The sequence below is a fragment of the Oncorhynchus mykiss genome, chromosome 2 (genome assembly GCF_013265735.2).
Source record: "Oncorhynchus mykiss isolate Arlee chromosome 2, USDA_OmykA_1.1, whole genome shotgun sequence".
NCBI lineage: Eukaryota > Metazoa > Chordata > Actinopteri > Salmoniformes > Salmonidae > Oncorhynchus > Oncorhynchus mykiss.
In genome coordinates, this window is record NC_048566.1 from 11225694 (window position 1) to 11246145 (window position 20452).

General features: G+C 44.5%; 1 protein-coding gene across 1 annotated transcript; it reads left to right on the forward strand.

The window, feature by feature from the left end:
* Positions 1-1803: 1803 nt before the first annotated feature.
* Positions 1804-17381, forward strand: fbxo32 (F-box protein 32). The gene is given in 10 exon segments (NM_001193326.1): positions 1804-2055; positions 3261-3376; positions 3518-3567; positions 3757-3849; positions 9858-9951; positions 11272-11456; positions 12886-13068; positions 13593-13736; positions 14375-16220; positions 16518-17381. Coding segments are annotated over 9 exon segments (1068 nt in total). The 5' UTR covers positions 1804-1942; the 3' UTR covers positions 14465-16220; positions 16518-17381.
* The last annotated feature ends 3071 nt before the right edge of the window (positions 17382-20452 follow it).

A 20452-nucleotide genomic window follows, 5' to 3' on the forward strand; every position in this document is an offset into this window, starting at 1 on the left:
TGAGACTCCAGTTACCCAGTCTGTTCTACTAAGACTCCAGTTACCCAGTCTGTTCTACTGAGACTCCAGTTACCCAGTCTGTTCTATTGAGACTCCAGTTACCCAGTCTGTTCTACTGAGACTCCAGTTACCCAGTCTGTTCTATTGAGACTCCAGTTACCCAGTCTGTTCTACTGAGACTCCAGTTACCCAGTCTGTTCTACTGAGACTCCAGTTACCCAGTCTGTTCTACTGAGACTCCAGTTACCCAGTCTGTTCTACTGAGACTCCAGTTACCCAGTCTGTTCTACTGAGACTCCAGTTACCCAGTCTGTTCTACTGAGACTCCAGTTACCCAGTCTGTTCTACTGAGACTCCAGTTACCCAGTCTGTTCTACTGAGACTCCAGTTACCCAGTCTGTTCTACTGAGACTCCAGTTACCCAGTCTGTTCTACTGAGACTCCAGTTACCCAGTCTGTTCTACTGAGACTCCAGTTACCCAGTCTGTTCTACTGAGACTCCAGTTACCCAGTCTGTTCTACTGAGACTCCAGTTACCCAGTCTGTTCTACTGAGACTCCAGTTACCCAGTCTGTTCTACTGAGACTCCAGTTACCCAGTCTGTTCTACTGAGACTCCAGTTACCCAGTCTGTTCTACTGAGACTCCAGTTACCCAGTCTGTTCTACTGAGACTCCAGTTACCCAGTCTGTTCTACTGAGACTCCAGTTACCCAGTCTGTTCTACTGAGACTCCAGTTACCCAGTCTGTTCTACTGAGACTCCAGTTACCCAGTCTGTTCTACTGAGACTCCAGTTACCCAGTCTGTTCTAATGCTTTGCAAATACTTACATTTCCTCAACTTGCCAAAATACTCCAAGGCCATTGGCTCAACCATTGGATACTCCAAGGCCATTGGCTCAACCATTGGATACTCCAAGGCCATTGGCTCAACCATTGGATACTCCAAGGCCATTGGCTCAACCATTGGATACTCCAAGGCCATTGGCTCAACCATTGGATACTCCAAGGCCTTTGGCTCAACCATTGGATACTCCAAGGCCATTGGCTCAACCATTGGATACTCCAAGGCCATTGGCTCAACCATTGGATACTCCAAGGCCATTGGCTCAACCATTGGATACTCCAAGGCCATTGACTCAACCATTGGATACTCCAAGGCCATTGGCTAAACTTACCCCAAGGCAAACTACTAGCCCACAGAGCTACAAGGAAACTTCCAGCCTAATACATTCATCTGACTTGGTGAAAATCGATGCACATAACTTGCTTACCACTTTTTCCAAGTGGTTTCTTCCTTCACAGACTCTATGAAATGATGACCTCTTCCTAAATATTTGGTGGAATTATTAATTTGGTGTATGTTTTCCTAGAGTACGGCTCAATTTACCTCCCTCCCCCCTTATACATCTTGTTTCCCCCCAATGTAACCCTGCACTCTAGCAGAATCCTGAGAAGAGACTTCATTTTTAACTTCCAGGGATGAGTCAGGGGAATTTTACAGAAACGGATAAGATTATTTTAACTACGTCATCAAGAAAGGCTTGTTGTGTCAAGGTCAAATGAAAAAGCTCTGATTCAGCAGTATAAAATGGTTCATGTATCTTCCAGCACAGGACATTTGCCCCCTAAACCCCCACTGTGGGTGACAGTATTCCTTCCCTGGGTCGTTTTGCAATAGCGAAGAAGATAAACAAAGCCACGTGTTGCCGCACAGTTTCCAAAAAGGGGGGAGGAGCTCAAGTGTTGACTTTCCGGATTGTTCACAGGAGAATAAAAAGGGCCGCCGCGCACTCACAATACTAGACAACACATCAGACGCTTTATGGGAAGACCAGACGGGAGACAAAAACAAACCTGTATCTTACAACATTTAACGTTCTTCAACATAAAGTCAGAACTATCATTTTCTTTCGGCGTTGTTGATTTTTAAACTGTCGAGAATGCCTTTTCTAGGACAGGATTGGCGGTCCCCGGGTCAGAGCTGGGTTAAAACTGAAGAAGGATGGAAAAACTATTCTTTAGACGACAAAAACAGCAATGACTCAGACGTGAGGTCAGTATCGGAAACTGAGTTTATTTTTTTGTTGTGTTTGTGCTTCCTGATACATTTAGTCTTGAGCAGCATCGACACCAGCTAGTGACATCGAGAACAACTGAAGTGCGCCATCAAGTTATCCAAGGAGTTTTCCATGAAATGCTCTGAGAGAGCGATAGAGAGAGAGACACTTTTGTTTATTACCTAGTTCACTTGCGTTGGCCATGTTAACACATGTTTCCCATACCAATAAATCCCCTTCAATTGAGAGATTGCGGCAGGGGGACAGAGAAGGAGAACAAATATATACATCTTGACAATTTGACATTCAGTCTACCTCTAAAATAAGCGATAAATAGATAAGTGATAGAAACCTAATGTGACGTTTAATCACAATACGGTATTTGCTCTTGCTGTTAAACTACGGCTAAGCAGGAGACGTTATTGTGTTGTTGTTATTGTGTGTTTTGAGCCTGTGTTCCTACTCGTTAATCATTGTGCTATAAATAACTACTGTACAAGTGATGGGATTAGAAGACGTCTGTTGGAATTACAGTGGAACCTGACTCCAGGCAGTTTGAAGCCAACTATATGCCTACCTGTTTGGAAAACCATCATCTCAAATGAGCCATTTTTAAAAACATTTCATACAATGATAAAACTCAACCATTTTTTGTTTATTTAAAGTGCATAAATGTAGCTTTTTGTACACCAGATGTGTAACTGGATGTATGGTCAGTCTTCCAGCTATTGCTAACAGGATGTATGGTCAGTCTTCCAGCTATTGCTAACAGGATGTATGGTCTGTCTTCCAGCTATTGCTAACAGGATGTATGGTCTGTCTTCCAGCTATTGCTAACAGGATGTATGGTCTGTCTTCCAGCTATTGCTAACAGGATGTATGGTCTGTCTTCCAGCTATGGCTAACAGGATGTATGGTCTGTCTTCCAGCTATTGCTAACAGGATGTATGGTCTGTCTTCCAGCTATTTCTAACAGGATGTATGGTCTGTCTTCCAGCTATTGCTAACAGGATGTATGGTCTGTCTTCCAGCTATTGCTAACAGGATGTATGGTCTGTCTTCCAGCTATTGCTAACAGGATGTATGGTCTGTCTTCCAGCTATTGCTAACAGGATGTATGGTCAGTCTTCCAGCTATGGGTAACAGGATGTATGGTCAGTCTTCCAGCTATTGTTAACAGGATGTATGGTCTGTCTTCCAGCTATTGCAAAACAGAGGACGATTGCTTCCAGGAGAATCTGCGGCTGTCTGTTACATACGACATGGCAGCCAAGAAGAGAAGGAAAGACTTCATGAACAACAACGCAAAGATTCCCTGTAAGTTTAACCTACAGTATTACAGTACCGGCCAATGACATTATAAAGACATTTTACACAGGAAATGGTCGTCGGCACAGTGATGCTAGGTCCTTTTTTTTAATGAATGTCCTCAATAACACACTCTCCTTTTTCCTACAGATTTCCACAAAGAGAAATGGATTTACGTTCACAAAGGAAGCACTAAAGAGGTGAGGGAGGGAGGAAGGAGGGAAGGAAGGAAGGAAGGAAGGGATGAAGGAAGGAAGGGAGGGAGGGAGGGAGGGAGGAAGGAAGGAAGGTCTCTTTATTAACATAGTCATTCTAAACATAAACAGTTACTGTATACCCTGTTGCCCCTGAACCAGACACTAATACCCGATCGTTCCTAATTATCCCAGCGTCATGGTTACTGCACTCTGGGAGAAGCGTTCAACCGGCTGGACTTCTGCAGTGCCATCAAGGACAACCGGAGGTTCAACTATGTCGTACGGGTGGGTTGACTTCTCCCTTCTACTCCTGTGTTAAATCATCATGAAGGGATTACTACGAGATTGGACAATAAAGTTATGTTCCCATCGGGGGATTCCTATGAGATTGGAATATAACTTTATTGTCCATCGGGGGATTCCTATGAGATTGGAATATAACTTTATTGTCCATCTGAGGATTCCTATGAGATTGGAACATAACTTTATTGTCCATCGGGGGATTCCTATGAGATTGGAATATAACTTTATTGTCCATCTGAGGATTCCCATGAGATTGGAATATAACTTTATTGTCCATCTGAGGATTCCTATGAGATTGGAATATAACTTTATTGTCCATCTGAGGATTCCTATGAGATTGGAACATAACTTTATTGTCCATCTGAGGATTCCCATGAGATTGGAATATAACTTTATTGTCCATCTGAGGATTCCCATGAGATTGGAACATAACTTTATTGTCCATCTGAGGATTCCTATGAGATTGGAATATAACTTTATTGTCCATCTGAGGATGTGAATTGTCCTTCGGCGTCACCTTAGGAAAATGACAAATATCACATTGTGCATTCATACTAATGTAATGTTGAACATTAAAGGGTGTTACCATAGAGAGTAGGAGTTTAAACCTTTTTAAAGGGTTAACCTCAGACACAGTACTGAGGGGTGTTTAAAGGGCTGTGTTATGTCCTGGGCGTGTAGGTCTCTTGCTCGCTCTCTTCTCTCTCTCTGCTGTCTCTCTTTCTCACTGCTGTCTCTCTTTCTCTCTGCTGTCTCTCTGCTGTTTCTCTCTGCTGTCTCTCTCTGCTGTCTCTCTGTTGTTTCTCTCTGCTGTCTCTCTGCTGTTTCTCTCTGCTGTCTCTCTCTGCTGTCTCTGCTGTTTCTCTCTGCTGTCTTTCTCTCTCTCTCTGCTGTCTCTCTCTTTCTCTCTCTGCTCTCTTTCTCTCTGCTGTTTCTCTCTGCTGTCTCTCTCTGCTGTCTCTCTCTGCTGTTTCTCTCTGCTGTTTTTCTCTCTCTCTCTGCTGTCTCTCTCTTTCTCTCTCTGCTCTCTTTCTCTCTGCTGTTTCTGTCTCTCTCTGCTGTTTCTGTCTCTGCTGTCTCTCTCTCTCTCTGGGCCTTATCACTTCTCTCCAGACAAGAGGCTCTTTGGAGATATTCTCTTAACTCACAGCGGCCTGTGAGGGAGCGAGAGAGACTCTGTGAGGGAGAGAGAGATACGGTGTGTGTTTGGTGGTCTGCTTTGAACACATCTCTCTCTCTCTGTTGATTTAAAAGATAACTAGATTATTCTGAACAGTAAGTACAGACGATCATCAGAATAATATCTTAGGTAATCTGATCAGGTTTACCCCACACCGATCAGGTTTACCCCACACCGATCAGGTTTACCCCACACCGTTTACCCCACACCGTTTACCCCACACCGTTTACCCCACACCGTTTACCCCATACCGTTTACCCCACACTGTTTACCCCACACCGATCAGGTTTACCCCACACCGATCACCCCACAGCGATCAGGTTTACCCCACACCGATCAGGTTTACCCCACACCGATCACCCCACACCGATCAGGTTTACCCCACACCAATCAGGTTTACCCCACACCGATCAGGTTTACCCCACACCGATCAGGTTTACCCCACAGGTTTACCCCACACTGATCAGGTTTACCCCACAGGTTTACCCCACACCGATCAGGTTCACCCCACACCGATCACCCCACAGCGATCAGGTTTACCCCACACCGATCACCCCACAGCGATCATGTTTACCCCACAGCGATCAGGTTTACCCCACAGCGATCAGGTTTACCCCACACCGATCAGGTTTACCCCACACCGATCAGGTTTACCCCACACCGATCAGGTTTACCCCACACCGATCACCCCACACCGATCACACCGATCACCCCACACGATCAGGTTCACCCCACACCGATCAGGTTTACCCCACCGATCAGGTTCACCCTACACCGATCAGGTTTACCCCACACCGATCAGGTTTACCCCACACTGATCAGGTTTACCCCACACCGATCAGGTTTACCCCACACCGATCAGGTTTACCCCACACCGATCAGGTTTACCCCACCGATCAGGTTCACCCCACACCGATCAGGTTCACCCCACACCGATCAGGTTTACCCCACACCGATCAGGTTCACCCCACACCGATCAGGTTTACCCCACACCGATCAGGTTTACCCCACACCGATCAGGTTTACCCCACACCGATCAGGTTTACCCCACACCGATCAGGTTTACCCCACACCGATCAGGTTTACCCCACACCGATCAGGTTTACCACTGCGTCCCAAATGCCACCGTATTCCCTATATAATGTAGTGCACTACTTTGTCCGGGACCCCAAATGCCACTGTATTCCCTATATAATGTAGTGCACTACTTTGTCCGGGACCCCAAATAACACCGTATTCCCTATATAATGTAGTGCACTACTTTTTAAGCAGGGCCCATAGGGTGACACAACAACGATCATGGAAACACAGCTACGTGTTGATCTATTAGGCAATACTCTCTGGGTTAGTGGAAATGGAGACCCACAAGACCTGCAATACTCTCTGGGTTAGTGGAAATGGAGACCAACAAAACCTACAATACTCTCTGGGTTAGTGGAAATGGAGACCCACAAAACCTACAATACTCTCTGGGTTAGTGGAAATGGAGACCCACAAAACCTACAATACTCTCTGGGTTAGTGGAAATGGAGACCCACAAAACCTACGTTGACGGTTAGTTAGTGTAGAGTGGAGGCTATAAGTACACACACACACATACACAATGTCCTGACCTACTGCTGCCATTCCTCCACGCACAGACACTTGTTGGGGCTGTGAAGAGGTAGGGGGGGGGTGGAGGGAGAGGAGAGGAGAGGCACACTCAGACACTTGAGGGAAGTTGAGGGGAGGGTAAAGCCTTCCGCATGCTTCAGTTTGGCTGGTGCCTAGCCGAACTCAATAAAAGACCTTCGCTTGAAAAATGAGGAAAATGCGTCCATTTTGAGATGCTGTAGCCATTATACACTTCCTAAAAATAGTCAGAATTAATCGCAGATAACTCAATAAATCTGTAATGAATTATTATGATTGTTTTATTTGACCTCCTTTTTTCTCAATTATGATCTTGTCTCATCGCTGCAACTCCCCTACGTGCTCGGGAGGCGAAGGTCGAGTCATGCGTCCTCTGAAACATGACCCGCCAAAACTGCACTTCACAACACCCCGTCCGCTTAACCCGGAAGCCAGCCGCACCAATGTGTTGGAGGAAACGCTGTTCGACTGCCGTCCGAGTCAGCCTGCAGGTGCCCGGCCCGCCACAAGGAGACGCTAGAGCGCGATGAGCCAAGGAAAGCACCTCCCCTAACCCGCACGACGCTGTGCCAATTGTGCGTCGCCCAATGGTACTCCCGATCACGACCGGTTGTGACACCGCCTGGGAACGAACCCGGGTCTGTAGTGACGCCTTAAACCACTGCGCCACTCGGGATCCGCCCCCAATCTATCATTCATGTTTACAGAGGAGATCTTAGTCGTACAATTTTACAATCTAACAAAGATGTTTGTTTTAATATTTTCCAAGTGGATTTTTTTTTTTTGCATGAAAACGATTTTGATATTCGTCGAATGAAAACAAACCCTTCAACTGAAGAACTCCTACTGTTGACCAATCACTGGCGAAGGGGCGTCGACTGAGGCCCCCGACCTGAGGCCCCCGTCCTGAGACCTGAGGCCCCCGTCCTGAGACCTGAGGCCCCCGTCCTGAGACCTGAGGCCCCCGTCCTGAGACCTGAGGCCCCCGTCCTGAGACCTGAGGCCCCCGACCTGAGACCTGAGGCCCCCGACCTGAGACCTGAGGCCCCCGACCTGAGACCTGAGGCCCCCGACCTGAGACCTGAGGCCCCCGACCTGAGACCTGAGGCCCCCGACCTGAGACCTGAGGCCCCCGACCTGAGACCTGAGGCCCCCGACCTGAGGCCCCCGACCTGAGGCCCCCGACCTGAGGCCCCCGACCTGAGGCCCCCGACCTGAGGCCCCCGACCTGAGGCCCCCGACCTGAGGCCCCCGACCTGAGGCCCCCGACCTGAGGCCCCCGACCTGAGGCTTGCCTTGGAGACAAAATGTTCTGCACTAACAACCACAAAAAAAAACAACCTTCACCGAAGAACAGAAACGCCACTGAATGTGGTCATTATATATATATATATATATTTATTTATTTATTTATTTATTGATATGCGTAAACTGTTTGGGATGGGAAGCATGTGGACGCCTTAAGGGGCTCTTGTGTTTTGTTTGTGGGGGGGGGGTGCTGACAATGGTCACATGTCCTGTCCAGACTGGTGTAAGGACCAGTTTCTCCATGGTGTCAGTAGCTGTGTCTGTTGTTGCATGCCACACATGCCACCCCTGTCCTGGCCGTGGTGTACATTGTGTTGGACTAGATGCCGTGGTGTACAGTGTGTTGGACTAGATGCTGTGGTGTACACTGTGTTGGACTAGATGCTGTGGTGTACACTGTGTTGGACTAGATGCTGTGGTGTACAGTGTGTTGGACTAGATGCTGTGGTGTACACTGTGTTGGACTAGATGCCGTGGTGTACACTGTGTTGGACTAGATGCTGTGGTGTACACTGTGTTGGACTAGATGCTGTGGTGTACACTGTGTTGGACTAGATGCTGTGGTGTACACTGTGTTGGACTAGAGACACCCTGCCCCAGCCAGGGCTTGGGCAAGACAACCTGCCCCAGCCAGTGGGAACAGTGTTCTAGTGGCAGGGATACTGTAGGCATGTAAACACACAGGGGGAGACACACACACACACACACACACACACGAGCACGCTCTAAAGCCCTTATAGGATTCATGCATAGATGTTCCCTTTCAAGAATGTGTCTGTGTATCCACTGAGTCATGATGGGGCTAGAGAGTTCTAGCCAGGTGCAGAGTTTCCAAACACCTCCTCCGTTCCAACAGTCTGCTGATAGTTAGAGACCAGGGGACACCTCCTCCGTTCCAACAGTCTGATGATAGTTAGAGACGTGGAGACACCTCCCCCGTTCCAACAGTCTGATGATAGAGACCAGGAGACACCTCCTCTGTTCCAACAGTCTGCTGATAGAGATGTGGAGACACCTCCTCTGTTCCAACAGTCTGCTGATAGAGATGTGGAGACACCTCCTCCGTTCCAACAGTCTGATGATAGTTAGAGACGTGGAGACACCACCTCTGTTCCAAAAGTGTGATGATAGAGACCAGGAGACATCTCCTCCGTTCCAACAGTCTGATGATAGTTAGAGACGAGGAGACACCTCCTCTGTTCCAACAGTCTGCTGATAGAGACCAGGAGACACCTCCTCTGTTCCAACAGTCTGCTGATAGAGACCAGGAGACACCTCCTCTGTTCCAACAGTCTGCTGATAGAGACCAGGAGACACCTCCTCTGTTCCAACAGTCTGCTGATAGAGACCAGGAGACACCACCTCTGTTCCAACAGTCTGCTGATAGAGACCAGGAGACACCTCCTCCGTTCCAACAGTCTGCTGATAGAGACGTGGAGACACCTCCTCTGTTCCAACAGTCTGCTGATAGAGACGTGGAGACACCTCCTCTGTTCCAACAGTCTGCTGATAGTTAGAGACCTGGAGGTTGTTTTGAAATTAGCTCAGTCTGTCTTCCTACACATACAGAGAGAAAAACCATAATAAGCAGTCAGTCATGGAAGAACAGCTTGAGTCCCAAATGGCACTCTATTTCCTTTGTAGCGCACTGCTTTTGACCAGGGCCCATAGTGCACTGCTTTTGACCAGGCCCTTGCTATTTGTGACGCAGAGACAGAGAAGCATAGCAAACAGTAAGTAATGGAGGAACACAGAGAGTCTGTGAGTCTGACAGTAGGCCTGCTGATATTTATGTCTGTTTTCTGTCTCTCTCTCTGTCTCTCTCTCTCTCTGGCTCTCTCTGTCTCTCTCTCTCTGTCTCTCTTTCTAGCTGCTGGAGCTCATTGCCAAGTCCCAGCTGCCCTCGCTCAGCGGAGTGGCTCAGAAAAATTACATGAACATCCTGGAGAGAGTGGTGCATAAAGGTGAGCTCTCTTTCTGTTTGAATCTCAAATCCGGTCTTTCTCCCCTCTCTCTTCATTTCTTCATGACTTCCTAGTTTATTATTGTGTACCTGCATACTTCCTCTAATCATGTCAACAACTAGGTCTGGGGAGCATTACGACCTCCACACTTCCTCTAATCATGTCAACAACCAGGTCTGGGGAGCATTACGACCTCCATACTTCCTCTAATCATGTCAACAACCAGGTCTGGGGAGCATTACGACCTCCATACTTCCTCTAATCATGTCAACAACCAGGTCTGGGGAGCATTACGACCTCCATACTTCCTCTAATCATGTCAACAACCAGGTCTGGGGAGCTTTACGACCTCCATACTTCCTCTAATCATGTCAACAACCTCAACAACCAGGTCTGGGGAGCATTACTACCTCCATACTTCCTCTAATCATGTCAACAACCTCATCAACCAGGTCTGGGGAGCATTACTACCTCCATACTTCCTCTAATCATGTCAACAACCAGGTCTGGGGAGCTTTACGACCTCCATACTTCCTCTAATCATGTCAACAACCTCAACAACCAGGTCTGGGGAGCACTACGACCTCCATACTTCCTCTAATCATGTCAACAACCTCATCAACCAGGTCTGGGGAGCACTACGACCTCCATACTTCCTCTAATCATGTCAACAACCAGGTCTGGGGAGCATTACGACCTCCATACTTCCTCTAATCATGTCAACAACCAGGTCTCGGGAGCATTACGACCTCCATACTTCCTCTAATCATGTCAACAACCAGGTCTGGGGAGCATTACGACCTCCATACTTCCTCTTATCATGCTCAAGAGACCAGGTCATGTAAATGTCATCAAAACCCATTGACCGGCATGTTTTTCATGATAGAAGGTGTAATGAATCATGGCCACTAGAAGGTGTAATGAATCATGGCCACTAGAAGGTGTAATGAATCATGGCCACTAGAAGGTGTAATGAATCATGGCCACTACATCATGGTTCTCAGTGGAAATGATAACAGTCAACACACAGTCCTCTCTGTGGTCTGATTTTTGTAGACTAAATGTTCCTTCAGGCTAAACAAAGGTTAATGTTGTTTAGGAAATGTTATGAACCCATTGGTAGATCTAGAATGGGTTATGTAAATAGCACTGCCAAGGGAACACCATGTGTGTTAACTGCACTGACATGATGTATCCTTTAAAAAAATAATGAAATAACACATTCATAATACAATGTTTAGAAGTACTATTGAAATCTACTTCCATTTTGTCTTCCTGAGAGTTGCTGAAAAATGTTTCTCTTGTCCTCTCCCTCCACAGTCCTCGGTGACCAGCAGAATGTTCGGCCCATCAAGGAGCTCCTTCAGACCCTGTACGTGTCTCTGTGTGGTCTGGTGCAGGATATGGGGAAGTCTGTTCTGGTGGGGAACATCAACTGTTGGGTCCATCGCATGGAGAACATCCTGCAGTGGCAACAACAGCTGGACAACATTCAGATCAACAGGGTGAGTAGGACAGGCACAGCTAGTTAGCTAGCTAGTTAGCATGGAGAACATTCTACAGTGGCAATAACAGCTAGACAACATTCAGATCAACAGGGTGAGTAGGACAGGCACAGCTAGTTAGCTAGTTAGTTAGCTAGTTAGCATGGAGAACATTCTACAGTGGCAACAACAGCTGGACAACATTCAGATCAACAGGGTGAGTAGGACAGGCACAGCTAGTTAGCTAGCTAGTTAGCATGGAGAACATTCTACAGTGGCAATAACAGCTAGACAACATTCAGATCAACAGGGTGAGTAGGACAGGCACAGCTAGTTAGTTAGCAAGTTAGTATGGAGAACATTCTACAGTGGCAATAACAGCTAGACAACATTCAGATCAACAGGGTGAGTAGGACAGGCACAGCTAGTTAGCTAGTTAGTTAGCTAGTTAGCATGGAGAACATCCTACAGTGGCAATAACAGCTAGACAACATTCAGATCAACAGGATGAGTAGGACAGGCACAGCTAGTTAGTTAGCTAGTTAGCATGGAGAACATTCTACAGTGGCAATAACAGCTAGACAACATTCAGATCAACAGGGTGAGTAGGACAGGCACAGCTAGTTAGTTAGCATGGAGAACATTCTACAGTGGCAATAACAGCTAGACAACATTCAGATCAACAGGGTGAGTAGGACAGGCACAGCTAGTTAGTTAGCATGGAGAACATTCTACAGTGGCAATAACAGCTAGACAACATTCAGATCAACAGGGTGAGTAGGACAGGCACAGCTAGTTAGTTAGCATGGAGAACATTCTACAGTGGCAATAACAGCTAGACAACATTCAGATCAACAGGGTTGAGCCCCCAATCTTTTACAGGATCATAAGGAATCTGTCAAGGAAATGAAAGACTATATTAGAATGGAGCCACTCTGGTCCTGGGATCCTGCAGGCATCTCTACGTTTCTGGATTTACCTTCGTTGTTTTAGACCTGTGAGACCCAGCTAGTTGGAATTCAGCCAATCACTGATACCCCCAGGACTAATTCAGCCAATCACTGACACCCCCCAGGACTAGAGATGCTTTAATAAGAATGGATATAAGGAATATATTGTTGCTGAAGGTAGAAAGGAAGCCGAACCAAAAGCTTCCACCTTATGTGGAAGGGGTGGCAGGGTAGCCTAGTGGTTAGAGTGTAGAGGCGGCAGGGTAGCCTAGTGGTTAGAGTGTAGAGGCGGCAGGGTAGCCTAGTGGTTAGAGTGTAGAGGAGGCAGGTAGCCTAGTGGTTAGAGTGTAGAGGCGGCAGGGTAGCCTAGTGGTTAGAGCGTTGGACTAGTAACCGGAAGGTTGCAAGTTCAAACCCCCGAGCTGACAAGGTACAAATCTGTCGTTCTGCCCCTGAACAGGCAGTTAACCCACTGTCGCCCCCCCCCCCCCCCCCTCCAGCCTGTGTCTAAGGGTATGACCCTAACAGACCTGCCTGCCAGCCTGCAGCTGAACATCATGGAGCGTCTGTCAGATGGCAGGGACCTGGTCAGTTTGGGACAGGTGACTCCAGACCTGGGACAACTCACTGAGGACAGGCTGCTGTGGAAGAGGCTCTGCCAGTACCACTTCACTGACAGACAGGTACAGACTGGTATTTATATATATATACACACACACACATAACTAACTTTGTGGGGACACACAATTCAGTCCCATTTCAAATCTTATTTTCCTTAACCTTAACTCTAGCTCCTAACCCTAGCTCCTAACCCTTAACCCTAACCCTTCTAACCTTAACCCTAAAACTCTAACCCTAGCTCCTAACCCTAGCTCCTAACCCTAGCTCCTAACCCTAGCTCCTAACCCTAGCTCCTAACCCTAGCTCCTAACCCTAGCTCCTAACCCTAGCTCCTAACCCTAGCTCCTAACCCTAGCTCCTAACCCTAGCTCCTAACCCTAGCTCCTAACCCTAGCTCCTAACCCTAGCTCCTAACCCTAGCTCCTAACCCTAGCTCCTAACCCTAAAACTGAATGCATCTCTTTTTGTGTGTGTGTGTGTTTTATTTTGTTGCAGTGCAGATATCAAAAGCTGCAAGCATTTGGAGTTAAACATGACTCAAGGTTGTGTGTGTGTGTGTGTGTGTGTGTGTGTGTTCTCTGTGCAGATCCGTAAGCGTCTGATGGTGTCAGACAAGGGCCAGTTGGAGTGGAAGAAGATGTACTTTAAGCTGTGTCGCTGCTACCCTGTCAGAGAGCAATACAGTGAAACCCTGCAGTTCTGCACACACTGCCACATCCTCTTCTGGAAGGTAGCGTTGGGAACACTTCAACATCTCTCATTCCATCATCTCTGTCTCTCTCTGGGTCACACACTGCCACATCCTCTTCTGGAAGGTAGTGTTGGGAACATTTCAACATCTCTCATTCCATCATCTCTGTCTCTCTCTGGGTCACACACTGCCACATCCTCTTCTGGAAGGTAGCGTTGGGAACATTTCAACATCTCTCATTCCAACATCACTCTCTCTGTCTCTCTCTGGGTCACACTGCCACATCCTCTTCTGGAAGGTAGCGTTGGGAACACTTCAACATCTCTCATTCCATAATCTCTGTCTCTCTCTGTGTCTCTCTGTGTCACACACTGCCACATCCTCTTCTGGAAGGTAGTGTTGAGAACACTTCAACATCTCTCATTCCATCATCACTCTCTCTGTCTCTCTCTGGGTCACACACTGCCACATCCTCTTCTGGAAGGTAGTGTTGGGAACACTTCAACATCTCTCATTCCATCATCACTGTCTCTTGCTCTCTCTCTCGCTTTCTCTCTTTCTCTCTATTCAAATACAATTAACACTTATTACATAGTAGTAATTAGACAGTTATTTCTGTTTCTTTAGAATTAATTTACTATACTAAATTCTCTCTCTCTCTCTCTGTGTGGTTTCAGGATACAAACCACCCTTGCACAGCCAACAACACAGAGAGCTGCTGTAAACCTGTTTCTCCACAAGGCTTTATCAACCTCTTCAAGTTCTGAGAGCCACACAGGAGCCCGAGTGACTTTTGTACATACGGTACAGAACCGTTTTATAGTGCGATCAAATGGATTCAAACAGGCCCTTAGTATGTGTATAGTGGTGATGGTGCATTTGATTCCTGGTCACCGTGACACTGGGGGAGAGGAAGCAGTGGGGAAATGATGCAATCGAATTATTGGTTTTCTGGAGAGCTGAGGATTCTGGGAGCTGGAGTTCTACAGCTGAGAACAAGCGAACTTGACAAACTGATCAAAGAGAGGTGGAACAAGAAGAGGGGGATGAGGTGGAACAGAGTACTCTGAAGTGTATTAAATAAGTTTGGTCCTTTTTAAAATTCAAATTAAGTGCACTTCTCTTCCTGAGTGCAGTTATTGCATGGCTACCATAACAGCATACTAAGTTGAAACATTTTCCAGAAAGGAAATAATTTGCAAAAGTGAATTTGTTTAGTTTTTAAATAGGGCTGTCAAACGATTCAAATAATTAATAGAGTTAATAGCATTAGTAATATTTTTTTTTTTATTTGATTAAATTTGGCCCTAAAAAATATATATATAATTTTAAAAAGCAGTGCGTTGAGTTATAGACATACTATGTTTTGAATTGTAAGGGCAAGAGACAAAATCACCTGTATGAATGTTTTTAATGGCATTTTAAACTATAAACGGCTAACATAGATGTTAACGCTCCCACTGTTTCAGTCGGCCTCTACTCCCTCTTATCAATGCTCTTGAAGTTTAACACTTCCTCATTTGCCACACACACACTCACGTCCTGAAAGCTTCAGGCATTCTAAATGAGTGTTCTCCCAATTTCTGATTGGAGTGTCGACTATAAGGAAAATAGAACTGTATCCATGGAGACAGAGATTTTAAACATGTCCAATTAACAACCGATCAGACAGGTCTGAGGTCTTGTCAAATATAATACAACTATTAGATCTAGCCTAGGATACTGATCCATGTTCTTCAACACCAACTAGTCACAAGCTGCTACTAGAATTGGGATATTTTTCTTAACTTAACCTGAAAACTAAAACGGTAACGTTAGGTAAATGGGATGGATTTAATGTTTTTGTGGGAAGTTAGCTAGCTGGTTGATTCCAGATGCAATCAGGGCAATGCATTGTAAACATTTTAGTTTGGTTAGCTAGCTAGCGTTAGCATAAGTAAGCTAACCGCTTTTGTACAAATTTATGTTTTTGCTGTTATCTAAAGAAACGCCTGGGAATGTGTTTATGGTTGAACTTCATGTCAGTTTTCCTTTTAACTGTTGTTCAAAGCTATACGCGTCGTGCACCACAAGAGCCCGACAGCGCTACTGAGACCGAGGTCACACTGACTGAGGTGACCAGGCACAGAGCGTGTTGTGTGTTGCGCTTAAAACGGTCCGTGCGGAAACGAGCGCTCAGAGGGTTCCGTGTGATGAAGAAAGGAGACTAACGGTGTCCAATTTCGTTTTTACGGAATTACAAATGTCACGCGTTATTTAACGAGTTAACTTTGACAGCCCTAGTTTTAAAACATAATGGCTTTCATTTTCTAAAAGGAAAATATATTAACTGATTTGAAGTTTGTAAGTAGTTTGGTTCAATTTCAAGGACAAAAACATTTTCAATGTTTTTATGCATTTGACTTTTTTGGTAATCTGGGAAAAGGTGAGAGAATCTGGCTTTAGATTTGGCGGTGGGGGGGGGGGGGGGGGGGGGAGAATGTAAATTTTTTTTACTAAGGTGTTTTTCACCAAAGTTGACTGGTATGATATTCTTTGATATGTTGACTGGTATGATATTCTTTGCTATGTTGACTGGTATGATATTCTTTGCTATGTTGACTGGTATGATATTCTTTGCTATGTTGACTGGTATGATATTCTTTGATATGTTGACTGGTATGATATTCTTTGATATGTTGACTGGTATGATATTCTTTGCTATGTTGACTGGTATGATATTCTTTGATATGTTGACTGGTATGATATTCTTTGATATGTTGACTGGTATGATATTCTTTGATATGTTGACTGGTATGATATTCTTTGATATGTTGACTGGTATGATATTCTTTGATATGTTGACTGCATATAATTTTCTAAACACAACCCCATCCCCTTTTTTTCACTTTTATATATTTGATATTTACAAAGGTTTTTGTATTTTGCTTGTGTGTCGTCACTAGCTGTCAATGCTTTACTGACCATATTACAAACACACTGAATAATAATAATAATAGCTATGGTGGTGTGCCCAAGAGCAGCTGGTTAAGAACAAAAGTGGGATGTTTTCAGATTCTTGTGTTTTTTAAACTTTTTAATCTAGGAGACATTTATTTACAAGAAGAACTTGACATGGTACTGAAGGAGCAGCTTTGAAAACCAATATATTTTTAAAAGCTTAAAGGACTTCTTTTTATTTAATAATTCATAACTTGTTTATTTATGGCTTCCTGCATGATGCTGCTTTTTAAAAAATACTCAGATGTTTTTCTAAATGATTTGTGTGTCTGACATATTGAATAACCTGTATTGATGGGTAGAGGAAGCATGATGGAACAGCCTATGTTGATGGGTAGAGGAAGCATGATGGAACAGCCTATGTTGGTGGGTAGAGGAAGTATGATGGAACAGCCTGTGTTGATAGGTAGAGGAAGTATGATGGAACAGCCTGTGTTGGTGGGTAGAGGAAGCATGATGGAACAGCCTGTTGAGTGGTGCAATCTTGACTCCGGTTACGTCCCAAATGGGACCCTACCCCCTCCCTATATAGTGCACTATATGAGTCCTGATCAAAAGTACTAGTATTCCATTTGGGATGTAGTCTCAGACCCCTATTCACACTGCCTAGGCAGTAGAGTAATGTCCAATACATGCAGTGTTTTCTATGTCCATGTTTCTGTTCAATAAATAAACTGAAAATAATTCAGATTTTTTTTTGGGTTTGTTTTAGCTGTCTCCCCATGAATATTCAGTCCTTTGTCCTACGTTATTGGAATATGAATTACATGTACTAATGAATATGTTCTTCTATTCTAGCTGTGATCCTCCCGAGGTTTACTTATGTTTTATTTAACTAGACGATGATCTCCAGTTGCAACCAGTGTCATACAGTACTGGTATTTATCATCCAGAATCTATCATCTCTTTTTTATATATACTGGGTTCACACATAATTAATCCCTTTATTTTTATATATATATATATATATATATATATATATATTACTGGGTTCACACAGAGAATTAGGATCCAAAACATTTCAACATTTTGTTTGTTGTCCAGCATTCTGTCAGCCATGGCTCAATTACGCCATCAACTGACCACTTGGTTTTACTGCAGCGTGATCTTCTGTCCTATTGGCTGGTCCGTGATGGTGCTGCAGACTAGTCCTCTATTCATTGGCCGGTGACTGTTGACTAAATAGGCCATATTTGCATATTTCCAAGTAATTTGCATGTATGTAAAGAGAGAGTCCACTAGTCCACAGCAGGTTTCAAATCCAAATCTAATTTTATTTGTCACATGCGCCGAACACAACATGTGAAATGTTTACTTTACAAGCCATTAACAAACAATGCAATTTAAAGAAAAATAAGTGTTACGAAAGTATTTACTAAAATGAACTGAAGTAAAAACTAAATAAATAAAAAAATAAGAAAATACATTTTCACAATGTTATAACAAAAATAAATATATTTCTAACATTCAATTAAATCAACTGTGATAATTCAAGTATATGAAGACGCTATGAATAAACAAGTCAGTAAAGTGCCTTAGGACTCTGGTCTAAAGTAGTGCACTATATAGGTAATAGGACTCTGGTCTAAAGTAGTGCACTATGTAGGGAATAGGGTGGACTCTGGTCTATAGTAGTGCACTACATAGGGAATAGGGCTCTGGTCTAAAGTAGTGCAGTATGTAGGGAATAGGACTCTGGTCTAAAGTAGTGCACTACAGGGGAATAGGACTCTGGTCTAAAGTAGTGTGCTATGTAGGGAATAGGATGCCATTTTAGACATTAGTTTAAACATAGGTCCAGTGTTGTTAATGACAGCAGCGGCTACCAATACTTGTTAGCCCGTTAAAATACCCATTTGTCATGAAGTCCATTTGCCAACCCAACGAGGTTCTGTTCACAGCGGTGTGTAACATATCACCCTGGTCTGGAGAGTGAGGTTGTTCACTCTAACCGTGGAACTTTCTGTCTGAACATTTAGATATATTTTTACTGCATTGTTAGCTCTACTGTAGTTTTCCTATCTATGTGAGGTCACTGTACATTCATTTAATGTATATACGTTCATAATCCTAGACTATCTACGTGCAAAGAAATATCCATTGTGTTTAAAACGTCAAAGAAACTCTCTTGTTTAAATATGAAATATCAATACCATTGAACCTTCCGTAAGAGAATGCTGTGACAGATTCCCTGGAAGAACCTTCCATAAGAGAATGTTGTGACAGATTCCCTGGAAGAACCTTCCGTAAGAGAATGTTGTGATAGATTCCAGGAGAACCTCCCATAAGAGAATGTTGTGATAGATTCCTGGATGAACCTTCCATAAGAGAATGTTGTGACATATTCCCTGGAAGAACCTTCCGTAAAAGAATGCTGTGACAGATTCCCTGGAAGAACCTTCCATAAGAGAATGTTGTGACAGATTCCCTGGAAGAACCTTCCATAAGAGAATGCTGTGACAGATTCCCTGGAAGAACCTTCCATAAGAGAATGCTGTGACAGATTCCCTGGAGAACCTTCCATAAGAGAATGTTGTGACAGATTCCCTGGAAGAACCTTCCATAAGAGAATGTTGTGACAGATTCCCTGGAAGAACTTTCCATAAGATAATGTTGTGACAGATTTCCTGGAAGAACCTTCCATAAGATAATGTTGTGACAGATTCCCTGGAAGAACCTTCCATAAGAGAATGTTGTGACAGATTCCCTGGAGAAACTCCCGTATGAGAATGCTGTGACAGATTCCCTGGAAGAACCTTCCGTAAGAGAATGTTGTGACAGATTCCCTGGAAGAACCTTCCATAAGAGAATGTTGTGACAGATTCCCTGGAAGAACCTTCCATAAGAGAATGTTGTGACAGATTCCCTGGAAGAACCTTCCGTAAGAGAATGTTGTGACAGATTCCCTGGAAGAACCTTCCATAAGAGAATGTTGTGACAGATTCCCTGGAAGAACCTTCCGTAAGAGAATGTTGTGACATATTCCCTGGAAGAACCTTCCGTAAGAGAATGTTGTGACAGATTCCCTGGAAGAACCTTCCATAAGAGAATGTTGTGACAGATTCCCTGGAAGAACCTTCCATAAGAGAATGCTGTGACAGATTCCCTGGAAGAACCTTCCATAAGAGAATGTTGTGATAGATTCCTGCAGAACCTCCCATAAGATAATGTTGTGACAGATTCCCTGGAAGAACCTTCCGTAAGAGAATGTTCTGATAGCTTCCTGGAGAAACTGCCGTATGAGAATGTTGTGATAGATTCCTGGAGAACCTTCCATAAGAGAATGTTGTGACAGATTCCCTGGAAGAACCTTCCATAAGAGAATGTTGTGACAGATTCCCTGGAAGAACCTTCCGTAAGAGAATGTTGTGACATATTCCCTGGAAGAACCTTCCGTAAGAGAATGTTGTGACAGATTCCCTGGAAGAACCTTCCATAAGAGAATGTTGTGACAGATTCCCTGGAAGAACCTTCCATAAGAGAATGCTGTGACAGATTCCCTGGAAGAACCTTCCATAAGAGAATGTTGTGATAGATTCCTGGAGAACCTCCCATAAGATAATGTTGTGACAGATTCCCTGGAAGAACCTTCCGTAAGAGAATGTTCTGATAGCTTCCTGGAGAAACTGCCGTATGAGAATGTTGTGATAGATTCCTGGAGAACCTCCCATAAGATAATGTTGTGATAGATTCCTGGATGAACCTTCCAATATGAGATACTTCATACAGTGTATAGCAGCAGATCATTTCCATAG